Source organism: Podarcis pityusensis (assembly GCF_964106645.2).
Source record: "Podarcis pityusensis genome assembly, chromosome: 17".
NCBI lineage: Eukaryota > Metazoa > Chordata > Lepidosauria > Squamata > Lacertidae > Podarcis > Podarcis pityusensis.
The window spans coordinates 11,490,137-11,513,620 of NC_138042.1; the positions used below are offsets into that span (position 1 = coordinate 11,490,137).

At 44.3% G+C, this 23,484-nt stretch overlaps 1 protein-coding gene across 6 annotated transcripts in view; it reads left to right on the top strand.

Annotated features, from left to right (window-relative positions):
• The window catches only part of PHC1 (polyhomeotic homolog 1), a 28,946-nt gene extending 5,540 nt beyond the window's left edge, over positions 1-23,406 (top strand). For 2 of the 6 annotated variants that reach the window (XM_080987745.1, XM_080987744.1), the window contains exons 2-15: positions 5,366-5,524; positions 6,761-6,871; positions 8,512-8,589; positions 9,551-9,700; positions 10,583-10,738; positions 11,980-12,481; positions 13,308-14,095; positions 15,020-15,182; positions 15,722-15,930; positions 16,151-16,265; positions 16,763-16,871; positions 18,392-18,539; positions 20,790-21,021; positions 21,629-23,406. In XM_080987745.1, the coding sequence (XP_080843871.1) occupies positions 5,411-5,524; positions 6,761-6,871; positions 8,512-8,589; positions 9,551-9,700; positions 10,583-10,738; positions 11,980-12,481; positions 13,308-14,095; positions 15,020-15,182; positions 15,722-15,930; positions 16,151-16,265; positions 16,763-16,871; positions 18,392-18,539; positions 20,790-21,021; positions 21,629-21,783 (3,030 nt within the window). In that variant the 5' untranslated portion in view covers positions 5,366-5,410 and the 3' untranslated portion in view covers positions 21,784-23,406. The remainder of the gene's footprint in view (positions 1-5,365; positions 5,525-6,760; positions 6,872-8,511; positions 8,590-9,550; positions 9,701-10,582; positions 10,739-11,979; positions 12,482-13,307; positions 14,096-15,019; positions 15,183-15,721; positions 15,931-16,150; positions 16,266-16,762; positions 16,872-18,391; positions 18,540-20,789; positions 21,022-21,628) is intronic. The other 4 variants (XM_080987747.1, XM_080987746.1, XM_080987748.1 and 1 more) reach the window with 4 other exon arrangements.
• The last annotated feature ends 78 nt before the right edge of the window (positions 23,407-23,484 follow it).

Genomic DNA, 23,484 nt, shown 5'->3' on the forward strand with positions numbered 1-23,484 from the left:
TGACTGAATATGTAATTTCTGGGCTTTTGTCCTGTAGTAACAGGGAGATCTTGTGTTGTTTTGAATGCCCAGGGAACTTATATAATATGGGTTGGATAAACCTGGTTCGAATGTCTGTGTAATACTGGAAATGAAGAAGGGCATGCTCTGTTGTTTCATGCTGCCCAGACAACGTCAAGAGATCTAGAGCAGGGGTCAGCAAACTTACCAGGCCTCGGGCCAGTGTCTCCAGCGCTGATTGTGCGGCGGGCCAGAGGGCGGGGGAGCACGTGCCCATATGCGTGCGCACATGCTATTTCTGGTACACTTCTGGGTCGGAGGAGCACTGGAAATAGCTTGTGCACATGTGCACAGACCTCCTCTGACCCAGATGTGCACCGGAAATAGTGCATGTGCACAAGCTATTTCCGGTGCTCTTCCGACCTGGAAGTGGGCAGCCGTGCAGCGCAGCGCCGGTAAGAGCTGGGGGGGAGGGGGGGCGTGGGCCGGATAAACAAGTCCCTTATCCGGCCCATGGCCCTTAGTTTGTGGACCTCTGATCTAGAGTCTGGTAGCCCAACTGAAACAGGAAAGCCCCAGGGGCAGATTTAATACCCGTAGAGGCAATAAAAATAATTTAGACTTCATCAGTCTCTTACATCCCTGTGGAAGAATTTTGGTCCACTCTTTTTTTACAAGTTTGCTTCAGTCCATTGAGGTTTGCTAGCATTTGTTTATGCACAGCTCTCTTAAGATCCCTCCATCAGGGGATGTAAAACAAGTACCGGGTATGTACAGATCACCCTGCTGGTTCAGTGGAGGATCCTGGTGAAATACTGGATCCTTGAGCCACTGATGGCTTGCTGGCAGGGTGGATTAAAATCAATGATTTTTTTTAAAAAAAACATCAGATTTTTAAAAATTTAAATGGGATTTTTTAAAAAATGTAATTGATTATTTTGATTTAAATTGGATTTTTAAAATAAAATGCTTTTGGAGGGAAAAATATTTCTAAAGATAGTTTTCTATTTAAGTTACATTATAGTCCAAAGGCTATAATCAGGAAATAAGGATTTGTTTTAAGTTCTTCATGTGTGCTGAAACTCAGTCTAAGTTGGTTGTTTTTTTAAAAAAAGTTTAACCACATCAGTTAACAAACATTGATACATATACTATAATGTTCAAATTGTTATTAAGGAAATGATTATTTTTCTTCTTCCAATAATGTACAGTGGAAAAGTTGTCCAGATATAAACAGTTAACTTATTAAGCCTCACAATAATTTCATAATTATCTGTCTATGTATTTCTAATAGTATAACCAAATCTGTAATTTTTGATATAACTGTAAAAACTACTCTGAAAATTTATTATTCCAAAAATCAAACCTTCATCTGGTTGTAAATATTAAGATTATATCAGCAGGAATGTTTTTTAAAAAAACCAATTATTTAAATCAAGTCTTACTGACTAGTACTTTAAATCGTTATTTAAATCGATTTGATTTAAATCAAATCCACCCTGCTTCCTGGCCCTGGGTCCAGCAGAAGACGTATAATAATAAATACAGTTCATGATTTATGGCAACATTTAGACCAATCATACCTTGGATTATAAAGTTGTGATATACCCAAGCCTTTTGCCTGCATAGGCCGTCTCTGTGTTTTTCCCTTTGCCGTAAGCTTTGATTAAATCAAGAAACCTCTAATTAACCTTACTGGGCTAATATGCTGGCTTCAAACTTTGGTGTAATATCCTGGCTTGTTCCAAAGCTGATAACGTTTTGCTAGTTTGGATGAAGTGGGAAAGTACGGTTAATTGGAAGCTTCCTGGTTTAATTGCAGCATGTACAATAGAGCTTTGTGTGTGACAAAAGCACATGCATATTGTCTTAATAGTCTGAGATACGATTGTCTGAACAAGCTTATAGTGTGGCACATGTAATACTTAACATCAAAAGTGAGATTTCCCTCCCTTTGTTTTTTCTGTTGAAACAGAAAAACAACTTTAATTCAGTGTGTCTGATATAGTCATGATTCAATTTCAAGTGGGGTAGATTTTAACATATCTGTTTGCATTAACTTAAGATTTCCTTTAAAACAAAAAAGTAGTAATTACTGTCATTTCTATTAAAAATAATTGAATTAAAATTTGGTTTAATTTAAATTTATTCACTCTCTGCAGCAGCCAGTGTAGTCCTCAAATATTTGGCACCTTTATATCCCACCTTTCTCCCATGATGGCTCTCGTAGCACTCTTGACTATACAGTTTTGTATCTATTATTTCAGGCAACAAATAATTACATTAAATGTGTACCCCACAACTGGGGAGACAAAGTTCACAGCTTTGAAAATCAGAATATTAATGAACCTGTATTTGAAGCTGCAGGGACGATGCATGTGCTATCTTGGAAAGTTATTTGGTTTTCTCATAAATACAGCATAGCTAGTTCTAGGAAATTGCAATATCCCTGCAATAGAATGTCTGTAAGAAACAAGTTGCAACTAAAATTTGATAATCTTGAAAGAGCCACTGCTGTGTGGATAGATAGCAGCTTAAATAATTCTCCATGCTTGGGCACATCTTCTGAATTTAGATAGGATGTGCATTGGCACTTATTATTGAGCTATAAAAGCCAGAGGTGCTGAGGTTTTCAGTCAGATATGTACAGATAGACTTATTAACAAAAGCTAGTGGCTGTATGATTTGGTAAAATTATGGAGGGAATTTGAGAGTTTCACAGGCTGATATCTCATCAGTTACTCATACCCTGCTTTCTGCCACAATGCTCGTAATTAAAAACAAGTTATAAAAACAAATATTCCACCCTCAGATAAGTATATAAATATGATCTGCAAATGTGTAAATCAGTTATATAATAAATGCAATACTTGGGAAGGTAACATTTGAATTCAGTTGGTGGAGTATGTTGCTTTTCTTCCAACATTCCATGCTTCATCACACAAATAACGAACCTTTCTTGTGATGCAGGTCTCTTCGTAATGCTATGTATTAAGGCTGTAATGCTGTTAATAAGATTTAATATAATGCCAAGCTGGAAAAATCATAGCTGTTAAAACATTTGATCCTTATACTTAAGGATGTGAAACACTTTGCAAGCCCAGTCGTAATGACTGCCTTAAATATCTGTATCTCCCCTTTGTTCTACATGCTCTTCTATTTTAAATTTTCTTTTTTAAAAAGCTAAGCACAGTTCAGAATGGTGTACAATTAGGAAAATGACGAATCTATGTATTACTTGGTTATACAGTGGTGCCTCGCAAGACGAAATTAATCCGTTCTGCGAGTCTCTTCGTCTTGCAGTTTTTTCGTCTTGCGAAGCACGGCTATTAGCGGCTTAGCGGCTATTAACGGCTTAGCGGCTTTAAGAAAAAGGAAACAAACTCGCAAGAACTCGCAAGACGTTTCGTCTTGCGAAGCAAGCCCATAGGGAAATTTGTCTTGCGGAACGACTCAAAAAACGCAAAACCCTTTCGTCTAGCGAGTTTTTCATCTTGCGGGGCACCACTGTATTGTATAAACGGTGACCATTTTGCACAGGGGTTCCATTCTTGGCCCCTCTGCACATGTTGGCGGAATGTGCATAAGGATTCCATGCTCCGTTCTGTCCTCTTCCAAGTCTAAAATGACCCATGCGTTGTGCATCAATTGGACACTCCTAAAACGGTCGCCCCCTTTATGTGGTTTGAGACTGTATTCAGATCCTGGTAGTTTGAGCTGCTATAGAAAATGGACCGAAAATACTTTCGGTATGCTTTCCTTAAAATCCAACAATGCAAATAAAGTGTATGCTCTTGTGTATGCTCTGCTTAAAGTATTTTAAAGTATTGCAATAAACACATTTTCCATGTAAAGCTTTGAATTGTTTGGACATAGCCTTACAAGTAACTCACAACTTACGCACATTTAACTTGTGCGCATTCAGCTTAACACGCTTGGCAAATCTTTTTTTTAAAAAAAATGGAAAGGGGGTGGGTGTCCAGGAAAAAAAGACTTTGACAATCTCACCTGCCATTGAACCAAATGTATTCTGGCCATACTCAATTTTGGCTTTATGCGCCAGAACGAAACCCGCACGTAAGTTGAGAGTCACCTCTATACCAAGGGTGGAATCTTACAGTCCCAAGGACAGCATCCCAGGGCCATAGGATAACTCAGATCTATATTTCTCACCGGGCTCCAGTGTGGGACAGTCAGAGTCTCCCTCTCGGATTCCACCCTTGTCCAATCAACATCACATCTCCAAGGGATGTGTGTTGGGGGCATTCTAGGAAGTTGATACAAAACCATTCCAGTGCCCTGACACATCCCCAAAGAAGTCCAGGCATATTTCTGAGCGTGGTGCTAGAAGAAAACTTGTTGGTACTTAATCCATTAGGCGGTTCTTGTGAAACTTCCTACAGTGGTGCCTCGCAAGACGAAAAGAATCCGTTCCGCGAGTCTCTTCGTCTTGCGGATTTTTTCGTCTTGCGAAGCAAGCCCATTAGAGGTTTAGCGCTTAGCGCTACAGTATTAGCTGATAAGCGGCTTAGTATCAGCTGTGAAGCGGCTTAAAGATCAGCTGATAAGCGGCTTAGCATCAGCTGTTAAGCGGCTTAAAGATCAGCTGATAAGCGGCTTAGCATCAGCTGTTAAGCGGCTTAAAGATCAGCTGATAAGCGGCTTAGCATCAGCTGTTAAGCGGCTTAAAGATCAGCTGATAAGCGGCTTAGCATCAGCTGTTAAGCGGTTTAGCAGCTTGGGAAAAAGGGGGGGGGAAGGAAAAAAACCCTGCAGGAACTCGCAAGACATTTTCGTCTTGCGAAGCAAGCACATAGGAAATTTTGCGAAGCACCTCCAAAACGGAAAACCCTTTCGTCTAGCGGGTTTTCCGTCTTGCGAGGCATTCGTCTTGCGGGGCACCACTGTATTTGTTACATGCATAAGCCCGTATGTTGTATAAGCCCGTCAGATATTCCTTTGCCCACCTTATGCTTCCTGGTAAAAAAACAAAAACAAAACTATGATGAGCCCCAGTGATGAATGCTTGTTATGAATAATCTACATTGTTCTTGACTTCCATGTCTTTAAACCGTCACAGGTAACCTAACTTTGCTTTAGTGCTATAGAATCATGGCTATACATCTGGAGGAATTTGCATATCAAAATGTGTGATTTTAATGGTTATTTTAAATATAGCCTCAATTATTGGGGTCCCACAGATTCTTCTCTCAGTATTGTAGCCCAGGAAAGACATTTTAGAGGCTTTGGTTAATCTGTGTGATGATGAGCTTAGGAAGGAAAGGTTCCATAAATTTATAATGCAGGGGGAGATAAATGTTGTAGTTTCTGTGACATGAGCTAACCCCCAGTTTTCTTCATCTAGGGCTTGAGACAAAGCTTCAGGCAAGGATCTTGGGGACCTGACACTATGGAGACGGAAAGCGAGCAAAACTCAAACTCTGCTAGTGGCAGCTCAAGCTCTGGAGGAAGCACTCGCCCTCAGATCTCTCAGATGACTCTATATGAGCGGCAGGCAGTGCAGGTGGGGGACCATCTTTGTTCTTGGGGAAAAACTGCCCTGGAAGGTATCATCATCAGAGTAGCAGCACATCACTTTAAACTGCTGCTTAGCCAGTAGGTGCCCTGTTTATGAGCACAGGGGAAATTGCTCCAGAGGCTTAGCCATTGCAGTGAACCTATAGGAGACTAGCACTGAACTGGTTATGTTCCTCACATAAGAGGAGAAGCAGACAGCCTTCTCTTCAGGAAAGAAGAGGCCAGTCTTGAGAAGTGAATACCTCTCCTTATCTCAAGGGTGGTGAATCTCCAAATTACAGGCCTTATTATTTATTCAATTGCTGTTTTGCTCTTCTTCCTGAAGATGCCCAGAGCAGGAAGCAGCGAAGCAGTTGTGAATTTCAGCATAGCTCCCAGTTTAGTCTGCAGGGCGGTATCCCCCTAAGTACTCCCCACCATACCTGATGTCAGGTTTGGGGCAGGTAAGTAGGTAGCTCCAAAGGAGCTATTGGGAGCTTCAAGTGAGGGTTTGCTTGATTGGCACTGATAGCAAGCCCCACTGGGATCAGCTGCACTAAGGAGTTCTCCACCAGGAATTCCCTAATGCCTTTGCAGGGTGTATGTGTGTGTTGTTGTCAGTGCCTGTCCGTGTGTCCCTTTGAAGGTGTGCTTTAAGCATCAGTGATGCGATTGAAACTGGCAGTGTGCCTTCAAGAGGGCTCGCTGCAAGCCCCACTTTGTCCATTTGCACCTGAAAATTGATATTTTCCCTCTGCAGACAGCTTCAGAGTTTGTACGTACAGTTTGAATCCAATCTGCCAGCAAATGTACTTCAGAGGGGCTCATTGTAACTGTCAATCAGCTGATCAGTCCCTTTGAAGTTGTCAAAGTTGGTCCCCAGGAGTGGGGTGGTAAGGATCAAATCCTTTGACCAGTTTCAGTTCTTCACTCCTTCCTTATCCACTGGCCTAGGAAAATCAATGTGAGGCATCAAACATGCCCCATGCATTGCTAGGTCCTGCTTAATACCTAATAGATCTAAGGATTATTGTGTTCCTGGCCATTCTAATTAAGCTGGTGGAACCATTTTTAGCCTAATTTTCTGCTATTCCACTAATAAATATGTGGTGGTCCAGATCTGCTGATAGGGGGCTGTGATTCTATATGTTTTCACTTATTTTGTCCTGTGAGACCTCGGGCATGTTAGGATGTGTTCTGTTTTGTATTCTGAATTTTTATTTTTTTAATTTTTTTATTACAGGCGCTTCAAGCACTGCAGAGGCAGCCCAATGCAGCCCAGTATTTCCACCAGTTTATGCTCCAACAGCAGCTCAACAGTGCTCAGTTACACAGTCTGGCTGCAGTCCAGCAGGTGAGACAGACTGTTCAAAAGACAGGAGTTACCTAAAATGGAAGAGTGAAACACCTAGTTTGGAATAAACAAATGAGGTTTTGGATGGATAGGGCCCAAAGAGGGGATCTCAAAGGAAGGGAAAAGAACGTTGTACTTTCACAATAATGGACTTAGTGGACACTAATTGTTCTGCTCTGGAAAAAAAAATGCTTATTAACTCTTGGCTCTTTAAGAGCTTATTGGTACAGGTTTTCCAGTACAGGCAACTCTCCATTTGCATGGGGATTGCATTCTGGGTCATCCCATGTGTTGGCGGAGCGCATGTAAGCCTGCCCTGCCCGCTTCTGGGGCCAAAAATGATGTGTGTGCGTGTAGTCATGTGTGCCTTGGTCATGCACAGAATGGTCATTGCCTGTATACGATTTTACATGCATTTTGAACTTTTCTATCTACCAGCTAGTTCACTACAAGCTGTAGCACTCCAGGTTGGTTCTGGGACACAGTTGCAGTTAAAGACAAAACTTCGCTTTCACCCCTTACATTTGGTGGCATGGCTCTTGCTGGCAGAGATCCTGCAGGAAGGTGCAGTGTGGAAAGGGATGTACCTTCCTGCAGACCTTCCTTATAATTTACAAACTACCTTTCCATTCATACTCTACACATGAGTCATGAAGCAGGGCATTTTGCTAACTTTTGTTATTTGTTTCTGTTTGCCCCCCTCTGCCATCCCCCGCTTAAAAACAAACAAACTTGAATTTAAAATAGTCCTCCTTTAGATTATGAGTTTCCTTTCCCTCCCTTTTATATTGTTAACTGTTCTGTTCCTGACAGGTAAAAGTTGGGAAGGTGATAATAATTTAGATGACGTGTGTTGAAAATGATGTTAAGTCTGTTCCACATTGCCCTGAGAGGTTTTGAAACAGCTTGACTTAGTGTTGTAGATGTGAGCCTGAGTAGGTGTTTCTTCTATGTCTGATAAATGCCTATTCTGACAGAGCAGGTGTCAGTTGTAGCTTGTGATGAAAATACTTCCCTTCTGCCCATGTAAAAGGTCTTGCCCAGCACCTGCCATTGTCTTAGCAATGGGTACATTGCTTTCAAAATGCTTTTATAGCAGATTAAAGGTCTTGTCTTGCACATCACAAACTGTACTCCCAACTCCCTCACATCTAGAAATACCAACGATTTGCTCAAATCATCTAAATAAATGGGAGCTTCAGCCTACACTGATTCTTAAACAGAATTAAGATAGCTGGTTATTTGTCTGATTGAAGAGAGAGTATGTATTGATGATAGATTAATTCCTCACTTCTTTTGCTCTTTGTTGGGGAGCATTGTGGAGGGGCAAGTTTAATTACATTGAAGGGTCGAGGTGGCTTACCATTGGCCCTGCAGCTGCAGTACAATTCCCATAAGCTCCAAGCAATATGAGCAATAACCAGAGATGATGGGAATTGTAGTCCAGCAACATATAGAGAGGAAAAGGTTAGCCACCCCTGGTATAGCGGCTGCATTTCAACTAAGCTAGAGAAATAAACACGAGGCAGATTTTAATGACCATTTTGTTGTGTTTTACCTTTTGAGGACCAGAAAACATGGGAATAATGGGGCCCTTGGCTAAATCTTGGTTTTGGAAGAATATATAATGTTTCTTACAGGCTACAATTGCAGCGAGCCGACAAGCAAGCTCTCCAAACACAAGCACTTCTCAACAGACAGCTACTACACAGGCTTCGGTAAGCAGCTAACTTGCCCTCAAATGATTGGGCATCCGATGTCTGTTTTCTTGGAGAATTAGTTGGCTATGGATGGGTAACTTCAGTGTTGAGAGAATGTTTGCTAGTATTGGTGGGGGAGAGTACAGTGGTACCTCTGGTTGCAAACGGGAGCCATTCCGGAGGCCCGTTCACAACCTTAAAAGAACACAACCTGTGTCTGCGCACACATGGGTCATGATTTGCCGCTTCTGTGCATGCGCGTAATGTCATTTTGCACGTCTGCGCATACGCGAGTGGCGAAACCCGGAAGTAACCCTTTCCGGTACTTCTGGGACGCCGCAGGATGCAACCTGAAAACGCGCAACCAGCAGCAAACGTAACATGAGGTATGACTGTAGATAGTATTGTCAGTCAGGGTGGAAAAAGAGAATGGGAGTTCCTTATTTGCAAGTGAGAAGACTGAGCAGCATCCCTAGAGGGGATATTCCTTCCTAATGATAACTGAATAAAAGGGGAACATTAGCATCTACAGAAGAGGGCTGTGTCAAGCACTTGTCACCTGTTGATAATAAAACTGCATATGCTGCTTTTATTTAGTGCTTCTGGTGCAGAAATCATAATCGAATGGTCATTGTTTGCAAGTCCATTGTTATGTTCTTCCAGTTGCTGAAGTTCTGAGAATAATTTGAGCAAAGAGGTTTTGGAGAGCAGCTGCTGCACTCCCCTGCTCCTTTTCACATAGCCTGGTAGGGCTGCTGAAAAGAGTGGGTTGTGTTCCCCACACACTTTTCTTTCAGATAATTTCTGGGCTCTTAACAAGGTGAGTTTGGGAGGGGAGCATGAAAGTGGCTGGTGGGCCTTGTTCCAGTCGTATTGCTGGAGTTCAGCCACACTTTCTTTGAAATTGTTTCTAGCTTAGATTCTGTTAATATTACTTTTCATCTACCCCCTCCCTCCACACCAACTTTTCACTTTACAGATTAATTTGGCTACCACATCAGCTGCACAGTTAATCAGCCGTTCGCAGAGTGTGAGTTCACCTAGTGCCACCACCTTGACACAATCGGTGCTCCTTGGTAACACCACATCACCACCTCTTAACCAGTCACAAGCTCAGATGTACCTTCGGGTAAGAGTTGTACACGTGTTGCTTTCACCCAGCATAAATACCTCGCAGCCCCCCGATGAATCTCCAGCTTTCATACAGTCTGCTATTTTGTGCTCAGACAAAAGTTAGCAATCTCTGTTCCCTTGAACAGTTGGTTGATTCTCAATTCAGCAGATGTACTACAGGGACAGAGGATATTTAGTGTCATTTGCAGTTTTATTTTCCATGAATCTTAAAGACCCCATGGCACTTGGTACGATTTTATGTAATGCATTACAAAACAGATCTCTTTTAAAGCAGCCTTGATAAAGTGCTCATCTGAAATACGACTCCATTTCATCCATTTTAAATACCCTGACTTTTAATGCTTTCTCTTCTGTTCTTTAAAGAGTTTCCGGAAAGCCATCTTCTTAATTAGGCTAAATGAGAAACACACTTCTTTGTACTCTCCCCTCCTCACATTTCCATCCTTGACCTTGGTTGCATATCTGTGAAATAGCAAACTCCTTTTGATCTGTTTGGCCTCAGATTATATTTAGTTATCTTGGTTACAGCTTTTCAGTATGGAAAAAAAAAAGTTTTGCAGTTGATCTAAGCTAGCAGGGGTCCCTCATTCCCTTCACTCCACGCTTAACATCTGCCACACAAACCTATAGGTAACCTATGCTGCTGGCCCAGTATGGAGAGGTGGAGGTGGTTTGGCTTTTGGAAATAATAAACCTGCTTTCCACCGCCTGCAAAGTGGCCATGATGGAGGAAAATGCTGAGACAGAATGGCTGTCTTATCGGAGACCCTAGGCCCCATGCACCGTGATAACCTATTTGCTTGTGGTTCGCTTTCTTTCCTCCTTTTTCTCCCTCCTGCTGTTCCCATCTCCACACCACCTAACCCTCCCTCAACAGCCGCAGCTGGGGAACCTGTTGCAGGTGAACCGGACCTTGGGCCGCAATGTACCTCTTACCTCCCAGCTCATCCTGATGCCTAACGGGGCCGTGGCTGCTGTTCAGCAGGAGGCACCACCCACTCATTCTCCTGGGGTCCACACAGACACAGACCAGGTCAGTGACACCCTCTTCTGGGGTTCCCATGACCAGCCTGGCCTGCCCCAGTCTCGGGTGTGTCCCTCTGGCTCAAACATCCCATGAGAAGAACATCCCCATTCCACTCAGTCCCTGCACACTTCAGCCAGTGGCCTTCCGGTTCTCAAAACCTGGGTTCATGCTTGCAGATGACTGAAGCTAGCTAGTCAGCTGCACTTTTTGCATTGATTGGTTATCCCCCATTGATTGGTTATGCCCTTGTATTCTCGTCCTGATGCGAAGAACATGTGCTGTTTGCCGCTTGACAAGTACTCCAGATTTAACAATCAGACTTGATGGGGCTCCAGAAACCTGAGGTGCCTGTTTCTGCATGATGAGGGTTTTTCCAGGTAAAGTGGGGGGGAAGGGGAGGCCAACGACTAATTTGACAAGACAGGAGAAATGACCTCTGTGGACCTTCAGTGTTGCTTAGGCTTTGACTGTGGCTTGCCGCTTGTTACATATCTTGCCTTCTCCTCCTCCTCCTCCTCCTCCTTCCTCCCCAGTATTTCTTGGAGCCTTTAAAGACATTTCGCAACTAACTTCTCTGCATCTATTTTCTATCTCAATTAGTGGTTTTTAGGTAAAAGTAATCTTTTATCCCAAAACTGCATTAGGAGAAAGGGTATCCAAACATAGGCAATAATATATGTTAGGCCCTAGTGTGCACCAAGGGGTTGCAGAGAGAAAAGGTTCAGTTTCTTTTCTTTTAATTTTTATTTATTTATTTGAAAATGTGTATTTAAATCTAGATTTTCAAGATAGCTTACAAAAGAGAACCATAAAACAAATATACAAGGTTCAGTTTGAGGGAGCAGCCTTTCAACGCAATGAGGGTGACTGCACAGGGTTGAGTTAAATGGATTGTCTTTAAGCTCCTTACAGAAAGTGCCATGAGATCTTTAATTTTACTGAAAATGAGGAAGAAACGAGCTGCGATTTTAAAGGATTGATCCCTTTAAAATAATAAAAAGCTTGATTCCTCACTCCCTGTAGTACCTTGTGACACTTATTTTTGGGTACAAGACAAAGGGGGCAGCACCAAAATAAAAGTGAAAAGAGCTTCCTAACAGCTGTTCAGCATGGTCAGTTTTTACTGCTGGTTAAGCCAGAGTAGATACCAGGGGTCCCTGCCTCTTGTAACCTGAAGCTAATGAGTCATTTATTTCTCTCTCTCCCTCTTTTTCTTTTTCTATCTCTCTCTCTGCATTTTTTCCCAGGTGCAGAATTTGGCTGTTAGAAGTCAGCAGACCTCAGCAGCTAATGCACAGCTCCAGGCTTCTGCTCCAAAGGCTGTTTTATCCGGGAATTCCCAGTCTTCAGTACTACCCCAGGCCACCCATGCTGGCCAGACCTTGACAGTGACTCAAGCCGCTTCTGGCAATGTAGGCCAGTCACTTAATCTCAGTCAAGGGGCAGCGGGAAGCAATGGCATCTCTGGGGTTGTGGCATCTTCAGTGGGGAGCCACACTACTTCCGGGCTAAGCCAAGCAGCCTCATCCGGCCCAGGGGGCAGCTGCCAGAGGAAGGGTACTGGTGTAGTTCAGCCTTTACCGGTGGCTTCTGCTGCCCAGGCAGTGACTGTGAGCCAGGGAAGTCAGACGGAAGGAGAAAATGCAGCAGCAAAGAAGGCTGAAGCAGATGGTAATGGTCAACAGACTGTAGGCATGAACTTGACCAGGACAGCGACACCAGCCCCAAGCCAGACCTTGATCAGTTCTGGTAGGTGACAGTTCATGCTTTCCTTACTGGTGACCCTTCCAGTGACTTGACTGATACCTTCATCCATGTACCCCTTAACCAGGCTCACCATCTTCACAATTGTACAGCCCCTTGCTGGATGGCTCAGGGCAGATTGGCTGCAATCTATTTTAGCCCATTGCTTGCTTCTTGTTGGGCAGTTGGCTTGGAGTCGATGTGCCCTGGAGAGTGTACTCTCACTCACTTCCTTCATTTTGCGCTGATGGCTTATTACTGAGATGTGAAGCATATAAAGCTGCCTTCTGCTTGTCCTTCTAGTCTGTATTGGTGGGGACACCAGCCCTTTTGGGCTTCTGGGCTTATTTCCAGAGAAACTGTCATGGGCACCACACATGCCTCACAACAGTGTGCCTCCTCCCAAACCCCTAGGCACCAGTTGGCTTTGAAAAAAAGTTTTGTTTTCTTCTTTCCCCATCAAATCCAGTTGCAGAGGGAGAGGAGTAAGTGTCAATGAAGACCTCTTTGGGTGCCTGCAGGTGCCACTTTTGTGATGCATGCAGTAGCTTCAAGGTCTTGGGCAGAGGTCCTGTTCAGCTCTACTACATTAGTTCCTTTTCTGGAAATGCCAGAGTTTGGGCTAGGGACTGCACTCTGCCACTGAGCAACCGTACCTCCCCACTCTTAAGTGTATTCAACTGCTTTTGCTCGCCTCCTACCCTTGTGGCCTGGCCTTGCCCAAGATTGCAGTTTTCTTGGGGTTGGTCTCTTTTGCCTAAATTGCTTTATAAAGCGGTGTGCACCCCGATGGTGTGTCATAATACTGTGAGTTTTTTTTAATACTTTACAGCCACATATACCCAAATCCAGCCTCACTCGCTGATCCAGCAGCAACAACAGATTCACCTCCAGAAGCAAGTGGTGATCCAGCAGCAAATCGCCATCCATCACCAGCAGCAGTTCCAGCACCGCCAGTCCCAGCTCTTGCACACTGCCACACACCTCCAGCTGGCGCAGCAGCAGCAACAGCAAGCTCCGCCCCTGGCCCAGCAGCAGCAGGGGCCAGCGCAGGCTCAGCAGCAGGCCCCACCCCTCCAGGGCCAACAGCAAGCCCAGACCCTTGTCGTCCAGCCCATGCTGCAGTCACAACCTCAGCCGGTGCAGCTCCAGCAGGAGAACCTCTGCCAGGCAGCTACTAAGACGCCTGTCCCCATTCAGTCGAAGCCACCCATAGCCCCCCTCAAGTCTCCGCAGCTCGGGGCCGCCAAAATGTCGGCGTCTCAGCAGCCCCCGCCTCATATCCCAGTGCAGGTTGTTGGCAGCCGCCAGCAAGGTTCAGGCCAGGCTCAGGCACTGGGTCTTCCGCAGATGAACACAGCAGTGCAGGCCCCCCGGGGCCTGCCCGCCGTAGTCCAGCCGGTGTCCCAGGCCCACACGGCATCCTCATTGTCCCAGACCTCTTCTGCCTCCTTTTCTACTTGTTCTCCTCCTCCTCTACAAGAAGCTCCTCCACTGCTCACTTCGGGGGTCAACGTGGCCCAAGTCCAGGGCACGACCCAGGTGAAGAATACGGTTTCCTCTCCCGTCATGGCTCAGGCACAAACATCTGCCTACTACGTGCAGCCTGTCCAGTTACCTGTAAGTTACCTCACAAGTACAGTAGGAATGTTGGGGGGGGGGGCAAAATCCGCACTTGCTCACACATGTGGCTTTGGGATATGACATAGCCTTAGCTATCCAGTAACTGAGAGTCACTCCCTTTACCATGTACAGTCAGGCCTGCAAAGCATATGGTCTATCTGCCATGTTTGGTTGGTGGTCTGCTTGCTTGCTGTTTTACAATCCTCTCGTATTTGGTGACCTAGGAAAGCAGCTAAACAGGAAGGTTATTTAGCTTTTTGTGTGCTGTTTTATGTGACTGGTGGACTGCATTTGTCTTAGTATGTTGCCTATTTCACAGTCTCCCTAGTAGCCTTGGTTACCAGGAACGGACTGTAGACTGTGGTGTCCGGGTAGCATTTCCCAGTCTTTTTTTACAAGACAGTGGGTGAGCTGTGAAATGCCGTCATCTGGATAGGGATCTTTCGAAGGTGGTAAAGCAATTGGGAAGGTTTTCTCATGGCACTTTTTGGGAGATCATAATTTGTAGCTCACCCAGTGGTTCCATCTATTATCAGTCCTTTCCCTCCAATCCACAAAGTTACTGCACTCAAACAACACTGCAGCTCTTGTTTAATTTAATGAAGGCACTGTAGGAAAATTTCCTGGTAGATCGTACCCACTGTGGTGCAGTTCCATTTCCTATTTTCTGCCTTCAGTCACTTGAATTCTCAAAACTCTTACCATGCTGTTCCAGACCTTCAGGAATGGCTTTTGGGGGTGGGGGTGCAAGGAAATGCAGCGTGAAGAAGAAGCAGATCCCTGTGGTGTGATGTCCACTTGCATCTCTTTGCATGCAGCCTATGGAGGTTAGCAGCATTTTGCTGCCTATTTAGTGTCTGGGATAGAATTATTTCCTTCCTTCTCTTGGATCTGCATGTCCCTTCCCATCTTCCCACACAGAGCAAGCCACAGACTTCGGCAGTCAAGCGCAAAGCAGAATCGGAAGAGGAGAGGGATGACTCCAGTGCACCACCTTCTCTCCTGCCTGCTAAGTCGTCTCCTGTGGCAGAGAGTCCCAAAGCCACAGAAGATAAGGGGGGCCTTGGAGGTGAAGGGAACAGGGGTAAGTTCTGCCTGCTCCCTGTAGAGCAGATAAGTGGTTAGGCCTGGTGGCAGATTCAGGGTGGAATGTGTAAATGTATGCCCCTGTACACAGAGCGGAATCTGGGTGATGGCGTTTAACTTTAAAACACACACATAAACCACAGGTGAAGCTTCTGAATCTTGGGGGAAATGATTTGGATCAGGACTTGTTTTATGGCTTAACTTTCTTCCTTACACGGCTCACAAATGCAGTCCTGTGAATGCCTTTGGTCAACATGTGATCATCTCGTGTATTTGGCATCCGTGACTTGAAGTTGACAATGAGCAAGAGCTATCCTGCCATAGGGGACATCTGCAGCTTTCTCTGCCCAGCTCTGTATGCCCTACGCAAGCCATACTGATACAGTAACGCTTGCAGTCCACAGATGTCGCAAACCAAACCAATTCCGCCTATTTTTTTAATGTATGCAAATACATAATTTGCAAATACATAATTTGCATAGTTGCATACAGAATTCAGATGGGTCTAATTTGTTAATGCTGCTTCTGTTATTTCAGAGAAATCTGAGTCCCTCCCCAGTGCCTCCCCCAATGCACCTCCAAGTGACTCCAGCTCTGTCACTCCTACAGCTGCTCCTATGCCTACCTTAGCCATGTTGTCACGCCAGACGGGAGATTCCAAACCTCCGCAAGCCATTGTCAAGCCTCAGATTCTTACGCACATCATAGAGGGCTTTGTCATTCAGGAAGGGGCAGAGCCTTTTCCGGTAAGAGGGTTCAGCCTGGGGTATCTAGGGCAGGGACTGCTCTCTGCTTCTTTCTCTCTTTGTTCTGCCAGCATGATCCGTTTGCTAACTTGGCTTATGTTAGCCAGGAAAGAAATTCTACTAGTCCTGTAGTTGAAGCATGCTTGGCATCAGACAATGAAACTCTTGCACAAAGTTGCTTTCTGACTCGGGTTTCCCCCTTCCACTGTCTTGAATGCAGGTGAGCTGCTCTCAGCTCCTAAAAGAATTTGAAAAGCCCCTTCAGGGAGGAGTTCCCGCTAGGCAAACTGAGAACCAGCCTAGCAACTCCCCAGGAGGGGAAAGCATTGCTGCAGGTGAGTCCCCTCTAGGGACTGTAGTCGATGAGAAGGAATAGGGTGGGGTATGGGTCTTTCAATTCTATGTTCACATTTTTCACCTTTGTCAAACATGTAGGTTACTGAGAGCCAAGCCAAATGCTTAGCTTTAATTACTCTTTCTTGAAAGGGTTCCCAGGGGAAAGGAGAAGGAGTGGAGATGCTGTATTGGATCACATGGTTTATACTAAAGCACTACCCATTTTATCTGTGGAATAAGGAAGAGCACCACTTCACACTCTCAAAATAAGCATAGGGGAACAAGGGATGTGCTTTTGTTACACACAGCTTTGCAGAGCTAATGGCTAATGGGGTTTCCAGTTCTTTCTCTCTGGGGAGTCTCCCATACTTGGCTTTCAGCAGAGAGTATAGCTTGCTATCAAACAGACAAACTTACGCTTGCATTCTGATGTTGCTAGTTAATGAAGCTAGTTATTTTACTAACTATTAAGTGTCTGCTTCTCTTGCTTCCTCAGAGCAAGACAAGAAAGGGAATCTGCTGAAATGCGAGTTCTGCGGAAAATACGGTCCAGCGAATCAATTTCGTGGTTCCAAAAGGTTCTGTTCTGTAACGTGTGCCAAGAGGTAATGGCGCTTGGAAACTTCTCCTTGAAACTTGATAATGATGGAGACAGGTTTGTTTCCCTGGGGATACCATTCCACAGATGGGAGCCACCCCTGCAAAGTCAAGTAATTTTATTGTGGTCAATGACCAGTATCAGGATAAAATCACTGAAAAGGCCTGTTGCCACGGGGTTACCCTCTGAGTGCCTTTGAGTGAGCACTTGTAGAAGGGGCCCCAATGGACTGCAGAGCCTGGGCTGGGAGAGGCACTTGTTGAGCTACTCTGGTCTTGAAGCTTTATCGGTCAAAACCAGCACTTTGAATAGAGACTGGAAACTAATCAGTAGCTACTGCAGTTGGGCCAGAACCGATGTAATATTTTCAAATCTTCTGGTCCCGGTCTCACCCCCAAATTCTACACCAGAAGTATTTTCCAAAACATCTTCAGAGTCAGCTGCGCTTGCAAAGCATTGAAGTATCCTAAACTAGAGGCTACCAGAGCATAAACAACTGAAGGTTATCCCTGTCCAGATAGGGTTACAGTTGGGCCACCAGCCAAAGCTGATGGAAGGCACTTTGTGCCACCAAGGCCACCATATATCGCTCTTAATTCTTCTCCTCTGTTAGAAGGAAGTCTTCATCTCCTAGGATCACTCCTCTAATTGGACAGGACAGGGACATTATACAAAAGTAGTCTTGTGGTTCCTTGCCTCTCCCAGCCCCCTGGGGACTTATCCCATTAGTGGACAGATGCCTCCTTCTACCCTCTCAAGAGGAAGTACTTTTTTTTTCAGTAAGTAAGGTAAAGGGACCCCTGACCATTAGGTCCAGTCATGGCCGACTCTGGTGTTGCGGCGCTCATCTCGCTTTATTGGCCAAGGGAGCCGGCGTACAGCTTCCGGGTCATGTGGCCAGCATGACTGAGCCGCTTCTGGTGAACCAGAGCAGCACACGGAAACGCCGTTTACCTTCCTGCTGGAGCGGTACCTATTTATCTACTTGCACTTTGTGCTTTCGAACTGCTAGGTTGGCAGGTGCAGGGACCGAGCAACGGGAGCTCACCCCGTCACGGGGATTTGAACCTTCCGACCTTCTGATCGGCAAGTCCTAGGCTCTGTGGTTTAACCCACATTGCCACCCGCATCCCTTTCAATAAGTACCCATTCTGAATAGCACCTAGAATGTTTCAGGCACCTTTATAATGAATTATTTCCCTGGAAAGCAAGTCTGAAAGTTGAGGTTAAACCTGTACAGACAGTGTTACCCTGGGTATTAGGGTTGCTTTTCCCATTGGATTCCTCAAGCCCAGATTTAGAGGGTAATAATTTAGAGGCTGTATGTTGCTTCTACCTCCTGATGGAAGGATCTCAATAAGCCTGGTTAGATGGCTGATGTAGAAACGAGTCTTCATGTAGGACTTGAGCACTCCCATACTCAAAACTGTTTTGCTGGAAAAGGACTAGCACGTTAGAATTTTAAGCTTGCAGAGGAATTCTCAAACGAGCCTTGCTTCATTTATTCTTCCTTCTTTCTTGTGCCAGGTACAATGTGGGCTGCAGTCACCAACTTAGGCTTCAAAGGAAAAAAATGAAGGAGCTCCAGGAAGCGAACTATGCCCGACGACGACGGGGGCCTCGGCGCAGCAGCTCAGAGATTGCCCGAGCCAAGATACAGGGCAAGCGTCACCGGGTAAGGGTATACTTCCATCCCTCATTCCTCCTTGCCTAGGACAGCAGAGTTTCACCTGCTCTGGTGCTGTGAGGGGCTTATCTGGCAGGGACTGGAGGTCTTTTAAGTTTGTTGCTTAAAATATTTATACCCTGCCGTTCTTGTATAAATAACGGCATACAGCACTGTAAGAACAAGAATAAAAGAAACGTCAATTAAAGCCATCAATAAAATAGTTCGAAGGGAGATGAGGGCAATATTTGCTAAGGCCGTTGAAGTACTGGAATTGTACTTAAGACCCCACAGAACCTGGCTAAAGCCTAGGGGAAATAGGGAAATATTTCCAAAAGATAGAGATTAGATTCTTGCCGCCTTTGAAGCTTTTGAGGCTCGTTTGAGAGAACAGTGGCCTAATCTTCGAGCCTCCAGAATTGTAGTTGTTGAGTAAAAGCACACCTTTAACTTGCTGAAGGAATGTATGGTCCTCTTTAAGCTCCTACACTAGATGCCCAAGTGGCTGCGCTTGTCTCTGGTGTGGTTATGTTTGTTGAATAACAGAAAGGAGCTACGGACCCACAAATTACACAAGACTTGTCTCCAGTCGTGTTGACCACAGACTCCCAACTCAAATAAGGGCTAGAAAATACTGCCTTTACAGCATATGCCATCCTGACTGTTACACAGTTGTCTGTCTGTGGCGTAAGTTCCAATATTAAAGCCAAGCGAAATCTTCTATTTACAAACCCGGAACTGGAGACTTAAAACCCATATTAAATCTGGCCAGCTTTGCCTTATGGCACACTTGGGTTTATATGCACTCCACCATGAGAAAAATTTCCAGACAGGTGGAAACTCCAAGTTACTAGACTTTGGTGAAGAGAATTTTGAACTTCAGTGGAGGAGAGTGCGCATTTGTTACTTAATTCATAATAAGTAAACTGCTGTTCTTTAATGCCACCACTAGAGGTCAGGTGGGATCTTCTGGATAAGCCCCTCTGATGCCCAGTCTTTCTGCTTAGAGACTACTGAGTTCTACACATCCTTGGGTCAGAGATCAAGGCCAGGTGTTTTTGTTTCTATCCCTTAGTAAATGAGGAACATGGACATGTTTTTATGCTGGCCTTTGGCCATAATAAAGATTCATCTTCATGTTAGGAATCTTTTTTTTCCTTCTAAGACATACCCTTTGAGGTGGATTGTGTGCTTATAATGAACTCTGACTCCAGTAAAAGATCCAGGGAAGTTGCATAGCAACATCTATCTCCTTGCAAAACAAAGGGGATGGTCCCCTCCTTATATCTTTGCACATCTTTCTCCTCTGTGCTTACTAGGCAGATGGAAATTTTCTGTGGACTCTTGTTAACATGTTCAGTTACTGAACTTGGTCTCTGCTCCCTCAGTCCATACACGTTCTCACGCTTCTTACTTCTAGATAGCTACTGAATAAGCAAGAAGTTTCTACCTATCAGCAGGTGCCTTGTAAACTAGGATTGCGCTGTTTGTTCGTGGGAATATGGGTAGGAGCTGCATAAAAATAAGTAGGTTGAGCTGATTTTAGAACAGTAGTCTAACCTGGAGAGGCTGGCCTGAGTTAACCTAGATTTGTGCTGTTCTGTCCCTTGTGTTTTGTTTCTAATCAATCATCTCTGAGAGTATCCAAACAATATGTCACATCTGATTAAAGGTGTGATCTGACGTAAGAAAACATTAATATCCTATGTCTGGTGTATGCTTACGCTCAGACATAGGATATTGCATTTTCCATACATCAGATGAGACCTTTAATCCCTGGTGATGTACTATTTGGATACTCTCAAAGATGTCTAATTAGAAACAAGCCACAATGGACATGCCATCCTTATGAAAAAGGAGGCACAGAAGAGCACCAAGCCAGGTAAATGGTCAGTATTGCCAAATCTTGTTCACTGTACCAAAGTATGTACATTTTCAATCTCTGAGATGAAGCTAACAGTTAACAGGTATTGAGCTCTAGAATATTTAGTAGCTTGGGCCCAGTATGTACTTGATGACTTCGTTCTCCCCACGTTCATTACCATGCTCAATTAAGAGTGTCCAGTTAGGCAGACACTGTTTCTCTGAGTCTAATTGCAGTGCAACTGCTCCCAAGATACTTGCTAGGCAACAACTAAAGCAGTAAAGGGACTGTGTAGGAACCCAGGTCTTGTGCATCATCTTAGTTTTTTCAATGACTTCCCCCCACCTAAGGATTCCCCCCCCCCTTCTTTTATTTCTGGTGCTTGTATCTTTCAGGGCCAAGAAGACTCTAGTAGAGGATCTGATAACTCCAGTTATGATGAAGCATTGTCCCCAACATCTCCTGGACCCCTTTCAGTGAGGGCTAGTCATGGAGAGCGAGACCTTGCCAGCTCCAACATGTCTCAGCCTACCCCTGACCTCCATGGCATCAACCCAGTCTTCCTCTCCAGCAACCCCAGCCGCTGGAGTGTAGAGGAAGTGTATGAGTTCATTGCATCTCTGCAAGGTGAGTCTGACACCACCAGAAGAGGAGTGAGATTAGACGACAAGGTGCTTGGGTATAACTGAGGTTTCAGTATGTAGAACGGTAATATACAGTCGTACCTTGGCTCCCGAATGATTGAAACTCGGAAGCGAGTGTTCCAATTTTTGAACAATTTTCGGAAGCCAAACATCCTGCATGGCTTCCAATTGGCTGCAAGAGCTTCCTGCAGCCAATCAGAAGCCGCGCTTTGGTTTCTGAACGTTTTGGAAGTGAAATGGACTTCCTGAACGGATTCCATTCGACTTCCAGGGTACCACTGTACTATGAACACTATTCTGTGTGCTCCAGGAATTATGAAGGTCATGACGATAGATGACTTATCTGTATGTTAACATAGCATAATCACTGAAAATGTGAGCTGTAGCCTAGGAAATTCCGTTTCAGCCAGCTTTCCTTCAGCAAGCCTTTATTTTTTCGGTCACTCACCTCAGACCTGTTGTGAGAATTATTAAGATTGCTAAGGGATTTGATACAAACATCCTGTTCTTCAAAATAACATCAGCTGCTTGCCTCTTTGACATCTCACAAGGTTTGGTGTTTTGTTTTTTCCCCTTCTTGAATCCTATAGGCTGCCAGGAGATTGCGGAGGAGTTTCGGTCACAGGAGATTGACGGTCAGGCTTTGCTCCTACTGAAGGAAGAGCACCTCATGAGTGCCATGAATATCAAGCTGGGTCCTGCCCTCAAGATCTGTGCCAAGATCAACATCCTCAAAGAGACCTAGTAACACAAGAAGCCAGAGTTCTCCCCCTCTTCGCGCTGGGACCATTTCAAGCTCTCAACACTGAATGGAGGGAAACTGACCTCTCTTAAAAGCCAGTCTTGGTGCTACATGGAGGAAGTATATCTCCCCAGGAGGCCTTGAAACACCTCTTCAAGAATATCTCATGTTGCCTGAAAATTAGCCTCTGAATCGTTCTGGTGGCAATACAGCAAGGATGATGAGGGTTCTCTGGTGAGGCTTCTCAGAGGAAGGGCTGAGAAGGACCCTTTCTCTTCTCAGAATTAGAGTTGCTTTTGTTTTCTCATTTTCCTTCCCATGCGGTCTTTTCCCCTCCTACACAGATTCATTTTTCCAGGGAACCAGTTAGTGCTGAAGTTTGGGAATGGGTTCTCTTGATGAGGGAGGGAGGGGAAGTTGGAAGGTCCTTTAAATGACGCCTTTCTCAGTTCATAGCGTCATGTGGAAGTAAGTAGCAAACTGACCCCATACAGAATACTGGAAAGTGTTCTGGATCACTTAAGGATTGGAGCTTGTTCATGCCTAAATAGGACCCTTGCCAAGACAACACGAGCACTTCTGTGATATCAAGGGATTTTTTTAAAGAAAAAACTTTAATTCTACATGTCTTGTGGAGTTGGAAGATGCCATTCAATATCCAAAGGAGAATCCAATTGTACTGAAGCACCATTTGTTTCTATCTTGCTTTTGAATTTTTTCTTTTACTAGTTTTGTATCTTGCCCTCCCCCTGAGAGCATATGGGACAAAGCTTCTTCTAGCAGGTTTGTATCTCCTGTCAGAAGCCTGTTTATTTTTGTTTATTATACAAATATTCTCTTCAGTAAAAAGAATGCTTCAAAAATTAAGTTGCCGGTCCTCTCGTGGCCTGATTTTTTTTTTCTCCCCGACTTTCCTGATACACACCAGTGCAATAGTTTCACTTGGAGAGATGGCAGGTTTAAATGAAGGCAAGCTTTGTTGCTGTTCATGTTAAATCATTCAAAAGTAGGGTACAGCTTTGCTTTGAACTACAAAAGGGATTTGTTACAATTCATACAGAGCATGTTCAAAATCTTAGTTTTGATGTAACCTGTATGTCTGTCTCAAAGTCTGTACCTTTCAAATTTTATGTTGTGTCTGAGAGTTTATACTAGGGCAGGTGTTTCCACTGTTCTGTGCTTGCATATTTCAGGCTTGTTCCAATCAGTGGTGATATCTAGTAGTAATCATTACCCCTTTTGAAGTATGACTCTTCCAGCAATAGGTTTAGAGCAGTTTACAGTATCTGCTGGATGATAGCCATGGCTTTTGGTCAAGGATGTGTTTTTCCATTCCTTTTTCCAGCAACTGTTTTTAACAGTTTTTTAAAGCAGTGTAATTTGAGGAGGGGGACATGTACTGAGCAGGGGAGCTATGGAGAAAGCTTTACTTGTACTTATAAAGCTAGGTGTGATATTTGTCACTGTAGATTGCAGTTAAGGATACTGAAATTTGTTAACTGTGTTAACTTCAAATCTGAGATTGAAACTGTATGTCCTCTGCTACAGTTTTGGAACACTGAACAAGGTTTAGCAATATTTCTTGGAGTATAGTAGTTTAAAACAATTAAACCTACCTTGCAATCATTTGTAGAGATTTCCATATATTTCTATAGGAGTTTACTCATTTCTGTTGCAAACCTAAGTGTGCTTAAAATCTTAGCA